The sequence below is a fragment of the Paramisgurnus dabryanus genome, chromosome 17 (assembly GCF_030506205.2).
Source record: "Paramisgurnus dabryanus chromosome 17, PD_genome_1.1, whole genome shotgun sequence".
Classification (NCBI taxonomy): domain Eukaryota; kingdom Metazoa; phylum Chordata; class Actinopteri; order Cypriniformes; family Cobitidae; genus Paramisgurnus; species Paramisgurnus dabryanus.
The window spans coordinates 23,854,647-23,872,781 of NC_133353.1; the positions used below are offsets into that span (position 1 = coordinate 23,854,647).

Sequence of the window (18,135 nt, forward strand, 5' to 3'; positions counted from 1 at the left end):
CACCTGGGTTTTCTTTTTAGACAGGACCCTTAAAAAAATTCCTTATATGTACCATTTAGGTACAGATATGTATACATTTGGTATTAATACCAAATTAATACTAAATGTACCTTTGTGGCACTAATATGCACTCTTTGGTACCACTATGTACCTCTGAAGTACTAATAAGAACTCTTTGAGTGCAAAGGTGTACTTTTTAAAAGGGTACCGCCTCAGTGACAGCTAGGAACAATGTTTTTGTCAGTGTTATTACCTTTCTCTGGTCAGTATGTCCCCAAACACAGATTATCCTCTCCTTCTAAAAATCTCAAAGTGGCTAAAAATATAGATGATACTAATTTGATCTTTTCCAGCTGTGAGACAGTACCCTAGCCTTATCCATACTAGTGTAGCTTCTCCATATAGAAAATGTAGTAATCTTTCACATATAACATATGTTTTATAACATTGACTTGTCAGTGGTCTATCTGTATATGACAAGCAGTGGCTTTATGTGACCAGCATTTAAAGCATCCCTGTATTAAACCGAACCAAACAACAACTGGCACGCTTGTTATGCATGTTCTCTTTTTTAACAAGCACAGGGTCTATTAAGTCAGTGCAGAATTACACTGCTGATAAATATGGATGTGCATGTGAGGGAATGTAGTAAAGCTGGACAGATGTTACGCAACATCCATACGCCTCTGGGATTTCCCCAGGCATGTGATGGCAAGCCTGAATGCTTTTGGTGAACTAGTGTGATGGTGAGAGGGAAAACTGCTCGGTGAACCGTGAAGATCTGATTTTTCCACCTCGTGTCTATGCTGTTTCTGCACCAGGGGCATTATTATGGATAGTTTTACATGCTTTGGGATGAAATAATAGTGTTTTTCCAAAAAGGCGATTCAGATCTATTACTGAAGCACACACAGCTTTAATGGTCTTTTTCTGGGCACTTTGTTTTAATGACTCTTGGGTTACAGAAGATAATGTCATCTCCAGATTATCTTTTCATGGGTTTCCGATAACTGCAAGCTCTTCTCACACTTTCACTCCTGGGTGAAGAAAATGATAATCGGGGATAGATCATCTTACTGTAGATGCCCGCAATCATATAACCCCTCTTAAGCACTCCAGCAGTGACATATAAAATCCGCACACCAAAGCTTACAAAAAGATCAAATGTCTGATGAAGAACCTGTGCGCCTGAAACCTCACATTAAGATTTGTTGAGCTTATTAGCTTTGGTGTATTGACTTTATATTTGCTTTGATATTAACACTTTAGAAACTACTATATTACCCCACAATACGATAAGATTCTAGCGATTCAAGACAAGCAATTTGACTGTCAACACCAGACACAGTGATAAATAAAAATCAAAAACCACAGCCAATCAGAACAGTGTGTGTCATAAATATTACACCATTTTAATGTGATTAAAAATACATACTGACTCAAGGCCGCCACACATTAAAAGATAATCTGGCCAAATTTGGGCCGATTTTCTCCCTTGCGACAATCGTCGTGCTTGTTTAATGTGAAGTCACATTTGACAGTACTTTATTTAAAATCATAAATATTACACCACTAAATATGATTTAAAATAAATACTGAGTAAAGGCTGCCAAACATTAAAAGATAATCGGACTGAATATATTTGTTTACTGTGAAGTCTTTGTTGTACTGACATTTTTCTGTGTTCTCAGGCAAGACCCACATGGTTTGTGAAGGGATCCAGTGGTGTGTAGTGTGCTGTCATGAACACATAGGGACTATACCATTATACCAAAAGTGTGACATTGTCGATTTTTTTGTCATTATGTTTGTGGTCGCTCAGTTTTAGAAAATTTGAGTAAGATTTTACAAAAAATCCTTGTCATAAAATACAATTTGTAAGATATTTGCAGTAAAATATCCAAAAACCACTAGCCCAGTGTTTTGTCCAGCTGATTACCAACAATATCTCTAATGTTTTCAACTTCTTGTAAATTATGAGAAAATTGCCATTCTAATCAGTGACACAGAGCAGTGGAGTCGGCTGCAAATTACGTTAATATCCATGTTACCCTTTGTTACCGCCTTTACTGACGTAAAAACCACATGACAACAGTGTCGTGGACAAATGCGGAAGTAATAGCATCTGTCGGGCCACTCGCTTGTTTATGGTAAATTTGTTAATCTGAACACTTAATTATGTGCTGTGTTAACACACCATCGTATTGGACTAATACTGTCACATCTACTGTATGACTAACAATTGCGTTTTGAACATTACATGAAACCTTACATAATGAAATAAAACGATGCCATCAAACACAACATTTATAAAATTTGATTAATTTTCCCTTATGTGTTAACTTGATTTCTCATTCCCATCTAAATGATGGCCATCAGCGTTTGAGTTAAAGACAACAAATCCCATCATTCTTATATAATGCACATGTAAGGTGATGGGAAACCCTGACAAAAGGTATTTTTAAAGCCAGCAGCAAATGGGTGAATCCACAGGGAACCGTTTTTTAATTCCTGTTAAATTATCATCTGAAACCTTTCTCAAAGAATTCACATCTACCCTCCAAGACCCCATGGTGTGGGCACAGAAGAGTCACACCCTACCACGGGCATTCCCAAACTGTGGTACGCGGACCACTAGTGGTCCATGAGGGTACTGCAGGTGGTCCGTTTAAAGGCAAAATAAAATATAAAATAATATATTTTTGTAAGAAAAATATATTTTTTAAGAATATGTTTTAAGAATCTGTTGTACTGATGTGATGACCAGTTATAGTTTTAGTGCTAGTAAGCCTATTTAGAGGTGCAGATAAATAAATTCAGGACTTTGTTTAGACATATTTTATTATGAGTATTATGAGGTGGTCCGCGAAAATTCTTAAATATAAATAGTGGTCCACACACACAAAAAGTTTGAAAAACCACACTTTCTCGTCCCCCTCTCATCATGTTCTATAAGCAAACTATATACGGAATGGTACATTCTACATGCACAAAGAATCTGAAACTGGTCTTGTTTAGTGTTATATGAAGTGTTTTAATGCAAGTGGTTCATTTGGGTTTACTAATATGACAACAGGATTCAATGTTAATATGCAGCAATTAAAGTAAGCAAACTTAACCTAATGTTGGGAGACAACTCCTACTTTAGACATGTTTACCAATCACCCACTGTATGTATATTAGGCAACACCCCTGAGCTTACAAGAGTCAATCAGTATATCATTATCACAATGCTTTGTTCTCTGGATATTTAAGAAAAATGGTAAAAGATTTGGATGGGACTTTCTATATCGTGAAATGCACCCCCATGATGCTGTCCTGGCACAGCATCATGTATTTTTATTTTATTTAGAGAAATCTGTAACCAGATCTTCATCTCATTACCAGGTATGCAATGGGTTTTTCATAACATTGTTTCATATTTGAATTGGAATGTAAATTGGCTTTTGAATTGTGTTTTATCTACCTGGTTAATAAATTGTTACGTTTGTATTCATTCTAATTTGCTCTGTTTTGTTGACTCTTCTAAGTTACTATAAAGTATTACGATATCCTTTGTTACCCACATATCTTTGATCGGGGTTAATTCATGTTAATTAAGTTTTACCTCTAACTAAGTTGTTATGCAGTCTTGTTTATATGTGGGCCATCAGGGTGATGAGTCATAACTTCTAATCATTGCCTTTACTTTGATTAAGTTGTATATAGTAATATGATTTATATATATTCGGCTAGACGGTGCTATGCCCGAAACACATAAGCAGTTTACAGTACTAGACTGTGTGGTTGTTCCAGCAGTGACATCGCAGAGAAAAAACACAGATTAACATGAAAAAGATACTTTTTATTGCATGTCGCGTTGTCATGTGACGTGTACAGTGTCAGATGTCATGCCTCATGAATGTTTGCTGAACATCTGATGCATGAGGTACACAAAAGTGAAAACAATTCAGGTGTCATATGATTGGTTAAATTTGACGCAACTGCAAATGCTGTGATTAGTCCGTTAGAACCCCTCCTGTCAGGTCATGAAAATTTGCATACGCATTTCCGCTTGCGACGGTAAAAACAAAGTTGAGGAGTGATATTTAACACAATCTGCAACACAAGTCTATTTATCTCCATCACTGCTGATATAGTACATCTCCAACATCAAGCTGCTTCTTCTTTAGCATTGCCTTGATGTTGTGTATACACCATGATATGCCCTGTGGGGACATTGCCTATTAGCGATCTGCATGTGTAAGTGCACGTCTGTGAAGTCTGAATGATAACCACTGCGTAGCCTTTGCATCGAGGCTATACGCCGTAGGTCCTATGCAAATCTTAAATGAACACTTAATTATGATGCTGATCAAAACAAACTGTGATTTGTTGGGTTACATTTGGGTGATTCTCATGAAATCCAGATTTAGAAGATATCCAGCCACAGAATTTTTTAAAAGCCCTTGAAGCCATTTTTTTTGCACATATAAGATGAATGTCTAAACTTACTATAACTATTATTTTAGAGGATTTAAAAAAATATTTCCTATAAAATTATTTAAATTTTTTAGATTATCATTATCAAAAATTATCATTACCGCAACATATTACATTAAATATATGCATTTACAAACTCATGTTTCGGTAATGAGAACTACAAAAAAAGTTGTCTAGGTACTATGAAAAACAAAATTTGAACTTTTATCTGGAGAGAAAAAATAAGAACTGCTTACCTGGTAGCCATCTTGAGTGTCACAGTCAATTATGTCCCTTCAAACATTTATTTTTTTGTTCCTTGAGGGCTTAAACAATGATTGAAAATTGTTGCGGAGGATGAGAAAATTGGTCTTGGACACATTTATGTTCCTTATTAGTGTCTCTACATTTACCAATGATCACCAAATGCCACATGTTTCTTTACTGTAAATGTTTATAGTATAACATGCACTGAAGCTTTTTATTTTTTAGATTTTTTAATTATAAATATTTTCATGTCAAAGAACCCAAATCCAGTCATGGACACGTTGCGGTAATGAAAATGTTTTCCTTAAATGTGGAAAAACTGTGGATATCATTTCAAATCATGTGCAAAATAGTACATGACAAGATGTTTGTACTTGTACAGTATGCTTCTTATTTTGATACTCTTAATTTGCATTTACTTTTTCATCAAAATGTTTCATGACACCTCATAAGTCTGATTTCGCGAGAATCACCCATTTCAGTCATATGGTCTCTGGACAGACGCCATGTACTTAGGAGTCCAGACCTTTTTCCATGAGTCTGAGGGCACGGTCACATTATACCAGCCAAACCGCACCAGAGCACCGCGCCAGAGCCTTTTGAATGTCTGAGCTGTACACGTGACAGATCAACTAAGCAATATGATAGGAATGTGAGAAGGCAGTGTGTCATTGCGCACCAAACGACCCAGAATAAAAAACACAGACTTAGCATCACAATGGGTTCCAAGAAAGCGCTTTACTTCCTGTTTTCTTCAAAACAATCGCATCCTAATGACCAAAACGTGCTCGGATCGGTCAAAATACAGTGAGTGCGTGCTTCTGGGGGAGCAGGGAGGGGGGACAATCGCACAGGTTAGGTATGATATGAGTGCGCCCTGAAGGTCTGTCTATGCAAGACTACAACAGCAGTTACACTGCAAAAAATACTTTCTTACCTAGTATTTTTGTCTTGTTTTCAATAGAAATATCTAAAAATTCTTAAATTAAGGTGTTTTTTCTTGATGAGCAAGTAAATAAGTCTAGTTTTAAGACAAATAATATACAATTTAAGTGAATTGGGGTGAGAAAAAAAATTGTGAAATAAGATTTATTTTTTCTTAAACACTTAATTCAAGTAAAATTTTCTCACCCCATTGGCAGATATTTTTGCTTGTTTTAAGCATAAATTCACTTAAATTGTATATTTTTTATCTAAAAACTAGTATTATTTTCTAAGGTCATTTTGCTCATAAAGAAAATACATCTTGATTTAAGAATTTTTAGATATTTCTACTGAAAACAAGACAAAAATACTAAATAAGAAAGTCATTTTTTGCAGTGTATGCCTGCTTTAGCACACCCTGTGCTATGAATTGTGTGCTTATGTACCCGGAAGTGATAGGATGGACATGAAGGGTGTTTTACATAACATTTATCATGTTAAATTAATACAAATGTTGGTTTCCTTTTTTTCTCATTAACTTTCTCTTTTCACAGTTTAGCCTTGCATCCAGAGCGAGTGATGGTGGCCACAGGACAAGTGGGAAAAGAGCCGTATATATGCGTGTGGGACTCCTACACAGTCCAGACGGTGTCCATATTGAAGGACATGCACACGCATGGTATCGCCTGTCTTGCTTTCAACCTTGAAGGACAGGTGAGTCATTGTTAGCAACTTCTATGAAGTTAAAGTTGTACTCTCGCTATGTGATAATGTCTCTGGTAAGGTGCTGTGAAGCTTTTCATAAGTTTTTGAAACCTGCATCTGTGAATCCACAAGCTCCCACAGTGTGACAATATGTGTGAGACTGTGTGCATGCCGCAGCCCTTGCAAAAATTAAAAAAATTTTACTACAGTAACCATGATGTAACTATGGTTTTTGAAAACCATGGTTATCAAAACCATAGTTATTTTGTGGTAACCATAGTTTTACTACAGTAACCATGTTTTTTTTTGTTTTAACTGTAGTAAAACCATGATTAATTTTGTAAGGGAGTTGTTGGGTCTCACCCAGACACAAATGCAGGCACTTGAAACTCTCTGCAGTCACGTCAGATGACAAACTCAGGGATCGTGGCCAAACTCTGTGCTATAGGCTAATGGCATTAGAAGCTTATATCATAAGAGTCCTTGCTGTACTTGCACAATGATTACACTTTCACCAGTGGCAGCTGGTGCTTTTCAAGAGTGGAAAAGCGCAGATGTCACTTCTCAATGGCAAAATATGCGTTAGATCTATTTTTAAGTGAATGTGTGTCTGCTATGTTGCTCCGAAATTCTGCTTTTCAAATTACCACTGAATAAGAAATGAGTTAACAAACGGCCAGGCTCAGAACAATGTTTTTACATTATTTGCAAAAATATGATTAATGTCTGCAGATAGAATTAAAGATGCCGTTTAGCGGCTTTTGCATGTGAGCTCTTCATTTATTTTTACTTTTATAGACTTAAGCTGCTTTTCCATTGTTTGGATCGGTACCATGCACCTCGACTCGTCTCACCTTACTTGGGCTCGGTTTGCTTTTCCAGTGAGTTAAGTACCGCTTCGGAGTGAGTGGGATTTTCGGCGTGTTGTTAAATTTGCGCTGACTACTGCTGTGACATCATACAAACGTAGGATACACTTTGTTTCCCATACATTCATTTATTTGTGTCTGTCAAAATTGACAACCACAAATAGATTTTTGCACATAGCATTTATCACGTTCAGAATTGGTCTTCCTGATTCTCAGCCTGTGGATGTTGTCCACCGCTAAAAGTGAGATTGGAAACTTGTACTACAAATTAGAGATGACAACATCACTGGTTTACTCGAGACAGCTCTCACATGAGGGTAAGATATAAAGCTAATTTGCATTTAGCAATGACGCTTATAGTGATGATTCTCTTAGACCAATCAGTGATCTACAGTGTTTTCATTTAGTATCAGCTCAGCTCGCTTGGAACCTCAACTGAGGTAAAAAGTATTGGGTACTTCTTTACCCATTGGAAACCCACCCAAACGTGAGCTGAACAGACCCGACCCATGGGGTACTCTGCAATTAAAAAGCGCCATTACAGTGCAGCATGACATCTGGGTGGGTCCCAAAATGACATATTTACAGTCTTGATCTTTACTCTATTACAGTTACTGGTACAGATATCTGCTCAAGAGTCTATGGACCATCCACTGAATCCTACACATACTTGTTTATTGAAACAGATCATAAACATTGCAGTAAAAAACGTTGATTTCACCGAGAGTGATGTGTAAAACATTTAAATATTATTTGTGCATAGATGAATGACATTTCTGCATTTTTAGCATTTTAGCATTGCACATTATAGCAGAAAGACATTTCCTATGTACAGTATAGTCTTGTATGGGAGTTAAAACCTGTCAAACTTGTTTTATAGCATTTTAACAGTCTTTACCTTTCAAGGGTTAAGCAATCACCACTGACTTTGACATTGTTCAATAAAACTGGCTGTCCATTGATTTTCAGGGCTTTTTGCAATGCTGTAAACATTCTGCACTTAGCAAGAATTGTTCTGTGTAGCCCAAAGTCAACCAGTTTTTAAGCTCAAAAGCAGCTGAGAGCTTAGGGACCAGTCTGCTTTAATAATGTACGAATGACACTGTGACACTGAGTGTAAATTTGAAAATATCGAATTCCTAACATTTAAAAGCAAAAGGCCAAAGTAGATGAGAATCTAGTTAGATTAACAATCCTTTAAAGCCACCTCACTAAAGACTTACAGGAGAAGATTGACATTTTTATATTTCTCAGCTAACTCTCACTTTATCTGAGAGAATTCACCCATCGCCACCTCCAGCGGGGCTGAGAAAGCTGGATTGGCTTCATAATTTATTTGACACAGATAGATGAAACACCAAAGAGAAAGATGCAAGACAGGCGTATACAAACCCGTAGTGTCTAAAGCAACACTTTCACTAAATTCATCAAAGGTTTAGCAGCTCATAATTGATTGGAGGCACTGAGTTTCAGTCTGTGCACAGTTTGTTGGAAGAACTCAGTTTCTAGAAGCAGTTTATACTTTAATTCAAGTAATATGGTAGATTTTCATACATATTTGGTATCACTGTAGGGAACACATATTCACTATTATACTTTATGAGATGGGGCCCCTACCACAAACAGTGATGTCATGTCCAGCACCTGCTGCAATAACAGAGTCTGTCCCTCAATTTACATAATTTACTTAAATTCATTTTATTTGTAAGGTTTGTTTGTACAAACTACTTAAATATCCTAATATAACTAAGGTCAATAAATGTATTTGTCATGAATTTAAAGGTCCAGTTCTTTGTGTGTTTTTAAACCTTTGATTGTGTTTACAGTGCGCAATATAACATGTGTTCATGTTTCACGTGTGAAAACCGCAGTATTTTTTTTAACCAATTTACTTATTTTTATACCACTGTTTTCACTGTCCTCAAAATGGGCTGATGTCTTCCTTGTTCTATGAAGTCCCTCTTTCAGAAATACATAACGAATTCTGATTGTGTAGCTTGTTTAGTGTGTTGTGATTCGACAGCAGCTTAGCTTGCCGTTAGCTTAGCTTGCCGTTAGCTTAGCTGGCGACTGACATATTCCTGTGGGCGGAGTTAAGTCAAAAAACTGTTCTACTGACATCATTAAAGCAGGAAACAGAGGGCTGTAGTCCAAACCGGCCGTTCGCTGTAGGCTTTGAAAGGCGAATTCTGTAAATATATTGCCTGGCAGTGAACTTTGAGCTTTATCATTTTACAGGTATTATTTATGCTATTATAGCAACATTATACACTAACTGGCGTTTAACAAATGGGATCAGAAAGAACGTGACCTTTAATAGGTTGCGTATAATGCTTTTTAGTAAAAAAATACTGTCAAGAAAGCATTTTTGTTTTACGAAAATGCAGACAAACTTACCCCATTGCGATTTTATTGTTGGATTATCAAAAACAGAAATAATTTGCAGCATTTCTTAAAGCCTCATGTTATAATCAACATATTTTATTAAAATGTTTGGTCATGTCTTAGTTAAAGCCCTTGTCTACAGCATTAGACGGTTTCAGCAGTAACAACATAAACAAGCGGCTTTTCGTGGTCAACACGTTACATCCGGTAAACTCCGCTAAGAATAAATAACAACAAGTCCTTTTAAAGTAGTTTATTTATATAACAAGCAAAATAAACAACACGTAGATTACTTGGAAACCAAAACATTTGTTATTTTCTACGAGGTATTTGTTCAAGAGTTCAGTTTAGCAACTAGTCAGACCATTAAAAAAACTGTAACCGGAAGTAAAGTTCGGACCCGACGCCACCGCACATGTGTCAGATGAATCCTATAGGGATTATAGTCAAATTTTGCAGATTGTAAAATAAATTACACCGACATATTTATGGCTTAATATATAGCTTGAAACTTTTTAATTTTTTTTAAACCTTTTTCAGCCAATTTGACACAACGCTGTATGCTACATTTTGATAACTTTCCATACAATACAAAAAACACTTTTGACAATTAAAAACACTTTTGACAATTAACCTTTTTTTAATAAATAATAGACATTAACCTTAAATAAAAAAAATTGTTCGCAAAATCTTTCACTGCAGCTTTTTCGATGCTGCAAGTGCGGGCATTCTTGATACTCAAAAGAGCTAATCTAGAAAGTCTTTCCTGGGGCTATGTGCTTCGGAGATATGTCTTGATCATTTTAACTTGGAGAATTATCTTTCAGCAGTTGCAACTGTCACGGGTAAAGTAAGAAACAACTTGAGAGCTGTTTTAAGTCATAAAGACTTTTATGATTATTTCAGAATATTTACAATTAATATAAAGTTGACTGTTATTCGTAGGCTTGATAACGTATGCAGTCTGCATATGCGACCTTCGCAGGCTGCAGTCTTTGGATTGAGAAAAAAAAGTTGCACACTTAAATACACTTTGTCTTTATTTGCCCTGAGCTTCTACTTTCAAAGCTAGGTATTAATTGAGTTAACAAAACCAGTAGTAATCGAATGCAGACATGATTATGCAATGTAATAAAAGAGTTGATACATTCATATAGTCTTCCAAATACAAAAATGAAATGAAAATGAGTTTGACACCCCTGCGCTACAGTACAAAGTTTACAGTTTCAAACCGGTCGTTGTCATAATAGCACAGCAGAGGACCAGAACACAAATACCAAAAGCACTTTGTCACTTCATTCAGTTTGAGTGATAGTTGTGATGTACATGTGTCAATTGTTGCACAGAAAACAGAAACCTAAGATTTTGCAGACGTTGATCTTCGCATAGTTTATCAAAATGCGTCTTCATGCACCTTGTGAATAAATGAAGAACGAATGCCTAAGCCTTAAAAAGTCATAATAAAGATACTTTTGTTTGATTGGAGAGCAGCACACATGGGTAAGTGCATGGGGGAAGTAAAAATTTGTTTATATATTAATTAACAGAGAATGTCACTCACTGCAAAGATTAAAAATTAGAATTCATTTAAATTTCAGATAAATATTTTATGTGCGTCGGGACCATCAAAGGGGTGGGGTTTGCGGGGGTGTCCCCTATGCCAGTGAGTGAGTGGGTCCATTGGTCTTAAAAAGTGAGTGGGTCTTGTCCCACCCACATATAATGGTTCTAACGCCCATGCTTTGATATGATATTTTTCTTATGTGATTTGTCTTCTGCAGTGTTTGGTGTCAGTGGGCTTGGATTCAAAGAACACAATCTGTGTGTGGGACTGGAGACGGGGTAGAGTTTTGGCAGCTGCTCCTGGTCATACAGACCGGGTAAGAACACACAAATCACTGGATATGGCAGAAAGGCAGTGTTATAATAATTCTTTCACACTTTTATTTGCCTTTCCTCCCTTATTAATTTACAGTCACTACATTGAGTGACTCATAAGTTACAATCCCAAAGCAGACAGCCATAAACACATTAGCAATGATTAGGTGAGTGTTTGGATTCAAGGAAACGGCACCTTTGAATGCACTTAATTAAATGATTTTTGAAGTTACTAATGGAGTTGCCGTATATTCGTTGAACCAAAAACACACTTTTCCTGCCTTTCTGTTTTTCTTTATAGGCTACACCCACATTTAATAAGAGTATTTTTACAAAAATATCTTCTCATTTTTGCATGTCTCCCTGTGGACTTGTTATGAATTTCTGCACATTAAGCCTCAACGCATGCACTGTAAAAAGACATTTGTTTCATCAACTCAGATTTACAAGTCACTTATTATTATTTACTTTGACAAGAGATGAGTTGCTAAAACGTATAAAGTGAAAGTTGATTTCAACTTATAAGTTATAACAACTCTGTCTAGTAAAGATAAATAATATTAAGTCGAAATGACTTATAAATCTTTTAAAAGTTGATTAAACAAAGAAATTTAGGGCAGCAAAGCATTTTTTTACAGTGTGTATATGCTCTGGATTTTTGTAATTTGGTTACTAGAGGCAAACTTGAGATTTTCTTGGGCTTTGTTCAAACTGCAGACAAATTCGATTTTGTTTTATAACCATTCGCACTGACATTTTGCAAGATCTAAAATCCATTTTTCAGACATCTTAGTCAATATCTGTTGTCTCGGTTGCTATATTAATGATGTAAGAGACGACTGTAGGAAAAAAATTTGGCTTCTACTCATGTTTGTCATGACCTTGTTGCAGGACCTGTGTTGAACTCATGAGGCTCATGAGAGAATAGAAGCAATTCATGCATATACTGTGTCTAAAACCACTCACTCGTTCACATTTCACTATATAGTTTTCTCATTCACTGCAGTATTTACTACGTAGTAGCGCTTTTTACACTGCACTTAACCCCTAGTTTATCTTTATAATTTAATTTGCATGTATTTAGAAATTTTGAAAAACAGTGCTTAAGCTTTCCAGAATTTCTTTTGATCATTTAGCTGGTTTGTGAATTGAAAAGGTAAAGCATCAATTAAATCTAATCCAATGCTTTTCATTTTGACTTAAATTTAGCTTTCTACTTGCTAGCAAATGAAAGAAAATAAAAAGAAAATATATGAAATTGCCTAATGTGTTGAACCAAAATCCCTTGAGCGCACATCGCACTGCGATTCAAATTTCAGACCAGTAAGTAAAATTTCCCAAGTGAACTTGAAAGCAGTACCTGTATCGGTTCACTGGTTTCTGTGGGTACCTAGTAATTTAATTGACGAAAACTTTTCTTTTTTTCTTTTGTAAAGATATTTGACATATCATGGGACTTGTTTCAGCAAAGCAAGCTGGTCAGCTGTGGAGTCAAACATATCAAGGTATGTTCTCCTTTTCTGTGTCTAAATCTGGTCGTTTTCTGAATGTTTTCTCATTTAAAAACAAAATTACTACTGCTCTCGGGTGCTAAAACTTTCTTCTTAACACTTCAATGTTTCAAAAGAGATTACATTTGAAACATATATTTTTGTCTGGTTAATAAACATTAGGTAAGTCGATGTAACCTTCTAAATAACCACCTAGGTATATAGGCAGCCCCTTATCTCACTCTGATCTGAGTGGTTCCAGCATCCCTCCACCTGTATACTTTAGATATCTATTCTGTGTAATCATGCATTAGAAGTCCTAACAGAATTTGACTTAAACTGCAAAAGTCTGCCAAAGATAGCAAACCCTACACATTTTAATCTTAATGCTTAAAAAATATAAACAAATAGAAAACAGCTAAACTCTTTTCTCTCCAGAAAAAAATTTTCATCCTACCTTCATTTGTTCTCTTTTTATCACCTCTCAAATATGGGTTTCTTCAAAAACACCAAATTTTAAGCAAAAAGCTGAGATAATTCCATTTTTGTGAAGGACTTTTGATATAGATCAGATACAGAGCGATCCTAAAAATTTACACAGACATACAGCTGCTTGCCCTAGGCCAGTGTTTCCCAATCCTGGTCCTCAAGGACCCCCTCCCAGAAAGTTTTAGATGTTTCCTTATTTAACACACCTGATTTAACTCATCAGCTTGTTAGGGAAACACGTTCACCATTTTGGAAGGAGGCTGATTAGTTGGATCAGGTGTTTTTTAATAAGGTGACATCTAACCCTTTCTTGTAGGGGGTCCACGAGGACCAGGATTGGGAAGCACTGCGCTAGGCCAATACTTCCGGGTTTTATAAGTTGCAATAGAGCGAATAACGTGGTGGATAATAGCAGTATTGCAGAAAGCCGGAAATACTCGTCATTGGCAGGGAAGGGTTTTCTCTTAATTGACAAGTTAACTCAATGGCGGGGGAAAGAGTTAAACATCCTTTAAATTTTCTCATCTACCAAAGAAAATCATACAGGTTTGGAAACACATGATGAATAAATGATGGAATAAAAGATGACAAAGGTTTCATTATTGGGTGAACTATCCCCTAAATAAACCCAAAGATATGCACAGGAACCAAAACATTTGGCTCTTTGTATGAACAGCTGGTCATTGAAATGTACCACTTTTCCATTCTACATTTCCACATTCTCAGTTCTTCCAAAAAACTTGAGGATCTCCTTAGAAATGCAGAAGAGCTGTGAAAGAAAGGGATTGCATCTAGTTCAAAAACCCTCTGCCAAAGCTTCTGCTGAGAATACAGATGAAAGAATTCCCACAGTTTATTTCAGTTTCTGTTTTTTTGGCTACTGTATATAGGCGGTTGCAACAACATAAACAAATGGCATTTGTGGCCAAACTTCACTTCCAGCATTGGGTAAATATTGGACAAAACACACTGATGGGTTAAAACTTACCCAATGCTGGGTTGCTTTAACTCAACACTGGTTTGTTTCCACCCAAGTGATGGGTTATTATAACAGAGGATAACAAAAAACAAAAACCCAGCATTGGGTAACTTTTTTAACCCTTCTGTGTGTTCTGTCCAATATTTACCCAATGCTGGGTTGAAAATAACACAGAATTTTTAGAGTGTAACCCTAAACCTAACCCAAATTGAGTACTTGTACTTAAATATAAAAAAAACATTTTGCTGAATAAGAATACTGTAAAATGAAGTGCATCCATTTAGTCTCTTATGAGATATTGTATTCAATTGTTGCCAAGATGGAAAAGAAATGTACATTACTGTGAAAGAGAGTTCTTTGTTCTATTAGTTTTTCTCAGCCCACATGCAAGAAAATAATAAAAACATAGATTGGATACACAAGCATTGTCTGCATACTAAGTGAGTTAGATTAAAGCACTGATAGCATTTATCTTAATGATGTTTATGCATCCTGCACTGGTGCACTTTATCCTTTAAAGGGATAGTTCGGCCAAAAACGATATTAAACCCATAATTTACTCACCCTCAAGCTGTCCGAGTTGCATATGTCCATCGTTTTTCAGGCAAACACATTTTCGGATATTTTAGAAAATATTTTAGATCTTTCAGTTGATTAAATGTAATGTTACGGGGTCCACCCATAGTCCACGACCTTCAAGTCCAAAAAAAGTGCGTCCATCCTTCACAAATTAAATCCAAACGGCTCCAGGATGATAAACAAAGGTCTTCTGAGGGTAATCCGCGCGGTGTTGTTGTAGAAATATCCATATTTAAAACTTTATTAACGAAAATAAATACCTTCCGGTAGCGCCGCCATCTTAGTCGCGTCTGCATTCAGGATGAGAGCTTACGCAGCCTATGGAGGCTACTCTGCTGCTGCTCTGTGCCCCCGCCCTCAGAATTTGTCTTACGTCACTAAGAAAAGTGCGTACACTACGCTAATACTCTCTCCTGAATACAAAGGAGTCTAAGATGGCGGTCGTTAATAAAGTTTAAAATATGGATATTTCTACAACAACACCGCGCGGATTACCTTCAGAAGACATTTGTTTATCATCCTGGAGCCGTTTGGATTTAATTTGTGAAGGATGGACGCACTTTTTTTGGACTTGAAGGTCGTGGACTATGGGTGGACCCCGTAACATTACATTTAATCAACTGAAAGATCTAAAATATTTTCTAAAATATCCGAAAACGTGTTTGTCTGAAAAACGATGGACATATGCAACTCGGACAGCTTGGGGGTGAGTAAATCATGGGTTTAATATCGTTTTTGGCCGAACTATCCCTTTAAGACAATCCCTCTTATTTTAAACAGCTAGAAAACTTTTATAAAACTTTTGGTCAGTTGTGCAGCCCACCAGTAATTATGTATGCACCGATGGAAATGTTCACTTCGACCAACAATACAGCAATTTGTGACCTTGTTGTCAAGAAAGAACAATAAAGTATGATGCCTCAAAATACCTCAAAAGATTTAAAGGCACAAAACATTGTGTTTGGAGAACCTTTGTGGTTAAGAGTTGAGGGTGTACTTTAAAAAAGCCTGCTTTTGTATGTATGTGTGTGCGCATTTTTTAAACAGCATTCCGTCATTATCATTGTCTCATTTTTAGATGAGGTAGCTTTCTAAGTGGCATTTTATAGTGGCAATAAAAAGTATGTTAACGTTTTGGGATGTCATGGTTTTCTGAATAAATTTGTCATAAAAGGTGATCTGATCTTCATCTAAGTCAAGGGTATTGAAGGGTACTGTCTAAAAATAATTACAGGGAAGTGAACCCTTAAAATTAATAACTGGTTAACTGCCCCCTTGGCAGCAATAACATCAGCCTGGCGCTTTCTGTAGCTGTGGATCAGACCTGCACATTGTAATGGGGGCATTTTAGATTATCCTTCCTGGTAGAACTATTTAGTTCTTTGGTCGTCTCATGTGTATGGCCCTCTTTAAGTCAATCCATAGCATCTCTATTGGGTTGAGGTCTGGGCTCTGACTTGGCCACTCCAAAAGGCGTGTTTTGTTTTTCTGAAACCATTCTGTTGTGGACTTTCTCTGGTGTTTTGGGTTGTTGTTCGGTTGCATCACCCACCTTCTACACAGTTTCCGCTGACGTGCTCACATTATCCTGAAGAATTGTCTGATATTCTTGGGAATTCATCTTCCCCTTAATGATTGAAAGCTGGCCAGGCCCTGATGCAGCAAAGCAGGCCCAAACTATGATGTTTCTTCCACCATACTTTACAGTTGGGATGATGTTTCATGTTGATATGCCGTGCCCTTTCTATGCCAGATGTTATGCCGAGTTCAGACTGCACGATTTAAGCCCTGATTTTGACTCGCCGACAGGTTTGAGAAGTCGCAGACAAATGCCTGAAATCACAGGCAAATCAATGCTCGTGCACGCGAGTGACAATCACACAGTGTGAATTATGGAGGAGGAGTGTTTCCAAACATTTCCTACTTCATAATTTTTATTTCTTCTTCTTTCCGCTTCAAATGAGTGCACATGCAAGCTACCATTTTTAATAATAATCCCAGTCTCGCGTGAGAACTCCGGTCTTGCACGCATGACCTTGCGTTGTCTCCTTCGTGTCACTTCTCGCGTGCGTTTGGTTGTGAGACGTAGTTTGCGGACCGGGACAAAGTTGTCAGTGATTCTTCCTATGCTAAAGTCATGCAGTATGAAAACCCCTGTCGACAATCCATCATGCAGTCTGAAACAGCAGTGACGGAACGCTACCCCAGATAATCACGCAGTAAGAAAACATCTGTGACCTGACTAGTTTGAAAATCATGCAGTCTGAACTCGGCATTAGTTTCATCAGTTCACAAAACATTTAGCCAATGCTGCTGTGGAGTGTCAATGTGCTCTTTTGCAAACTTCAGGTGTGCAGCAATGTTCTTTTTAGTAAGCAGTTGCTTCCTTTGCATTGTCCTGTTGTGGATAACCTGCCTGTTCAGTGTTTTACACATTGTAGACTCATAAACAGAGATGTTAGCAAGTTCCAATGATGCCTTCAAATCTTCTGCTGTCATTCGAGGTTGTTTATTTACCTCATTGATGAGTCTTCGTTGTGCTCTTGGTGTCGTTTTGATTGGGTGCTCACTTCTTGGTAGAGTAGCAACAGTCCCAAAGCGTCTTCATTTGTAGATTGTTTGCCTAACTGTGAACGTCCAAAGTCTTTGAAATAACTTTGTAACCCTTTCCAGCTTTATGTATAGCAACAATTCTTGATCGTAACTACTCGGAAAGCTTTTGTTCTTCTTGTGCAGAGCAAACTCCAAAAGTTTAAGGGGTTTTTATCGGTCAAAGTAGCTGTAGTCCACACCTCCAAACGTATTATTTTAACAAAACTCCAGATGTGCTAAAACCTGACCCCAATTAGCTTTTTTGAGGTCATTACTTTTTTCACATAGTTTTTCCAGAAGCACTTTGAGTTTAAGGGCCCTATTTTAACGATCTGAAACGCAAGTGCGAAGCGCAACGCGCAAGTGAGTTTGTGGGCGGATCTTCGGCGCTGTTGCTATTTTCCCGGCATGAGAAATAACTCTTGCGCCGGGCGCAAATCAATAAGGGGTTGGTCTGAAGTAGGTTCATTATTCATAGGTGTGGTTTGGGCGTAACGTCAAATAAACCAATCAGAAC

At 37.0% G+C, this 18,135-nt stretch overlaps 1 protein-coding gene across 6 annotated transcripts in view; it reads left to right on the forward strand.

The window, feature by feature from the left end:
* The window catches only part of eml5 (EMAP like 5), a 133,843-nt gene that overhangs the window by 33,684 nt on the left and 82,024 nt on the right, over positions 1-18,135 (forward strand). For all 6 annotated transcript variants that reach the window (XR_010544413.1, XR_010544414.2, XM_065288563.1 and 3 more), the window contains exons 2-4: positions 6,207-6,366; positions 11,393-11,491; positions 12,926-12,994. Coding sequence is in view for 4 of the 6 variants with exons in the window: in XM_065288563.1 (XP_065144635.1) it covers positions 6,207-6,366; positions 11,393-11,491; positions 12,926-12,994 (328 nt within the window). In the remaining 2 variants the exon portion in view is untranslated. The remainder of the gene's footprint in view (positions 1-6,206; positions 6,367-11,392; positions 11,492-12,925; positions 12,995-18,135) is intronic.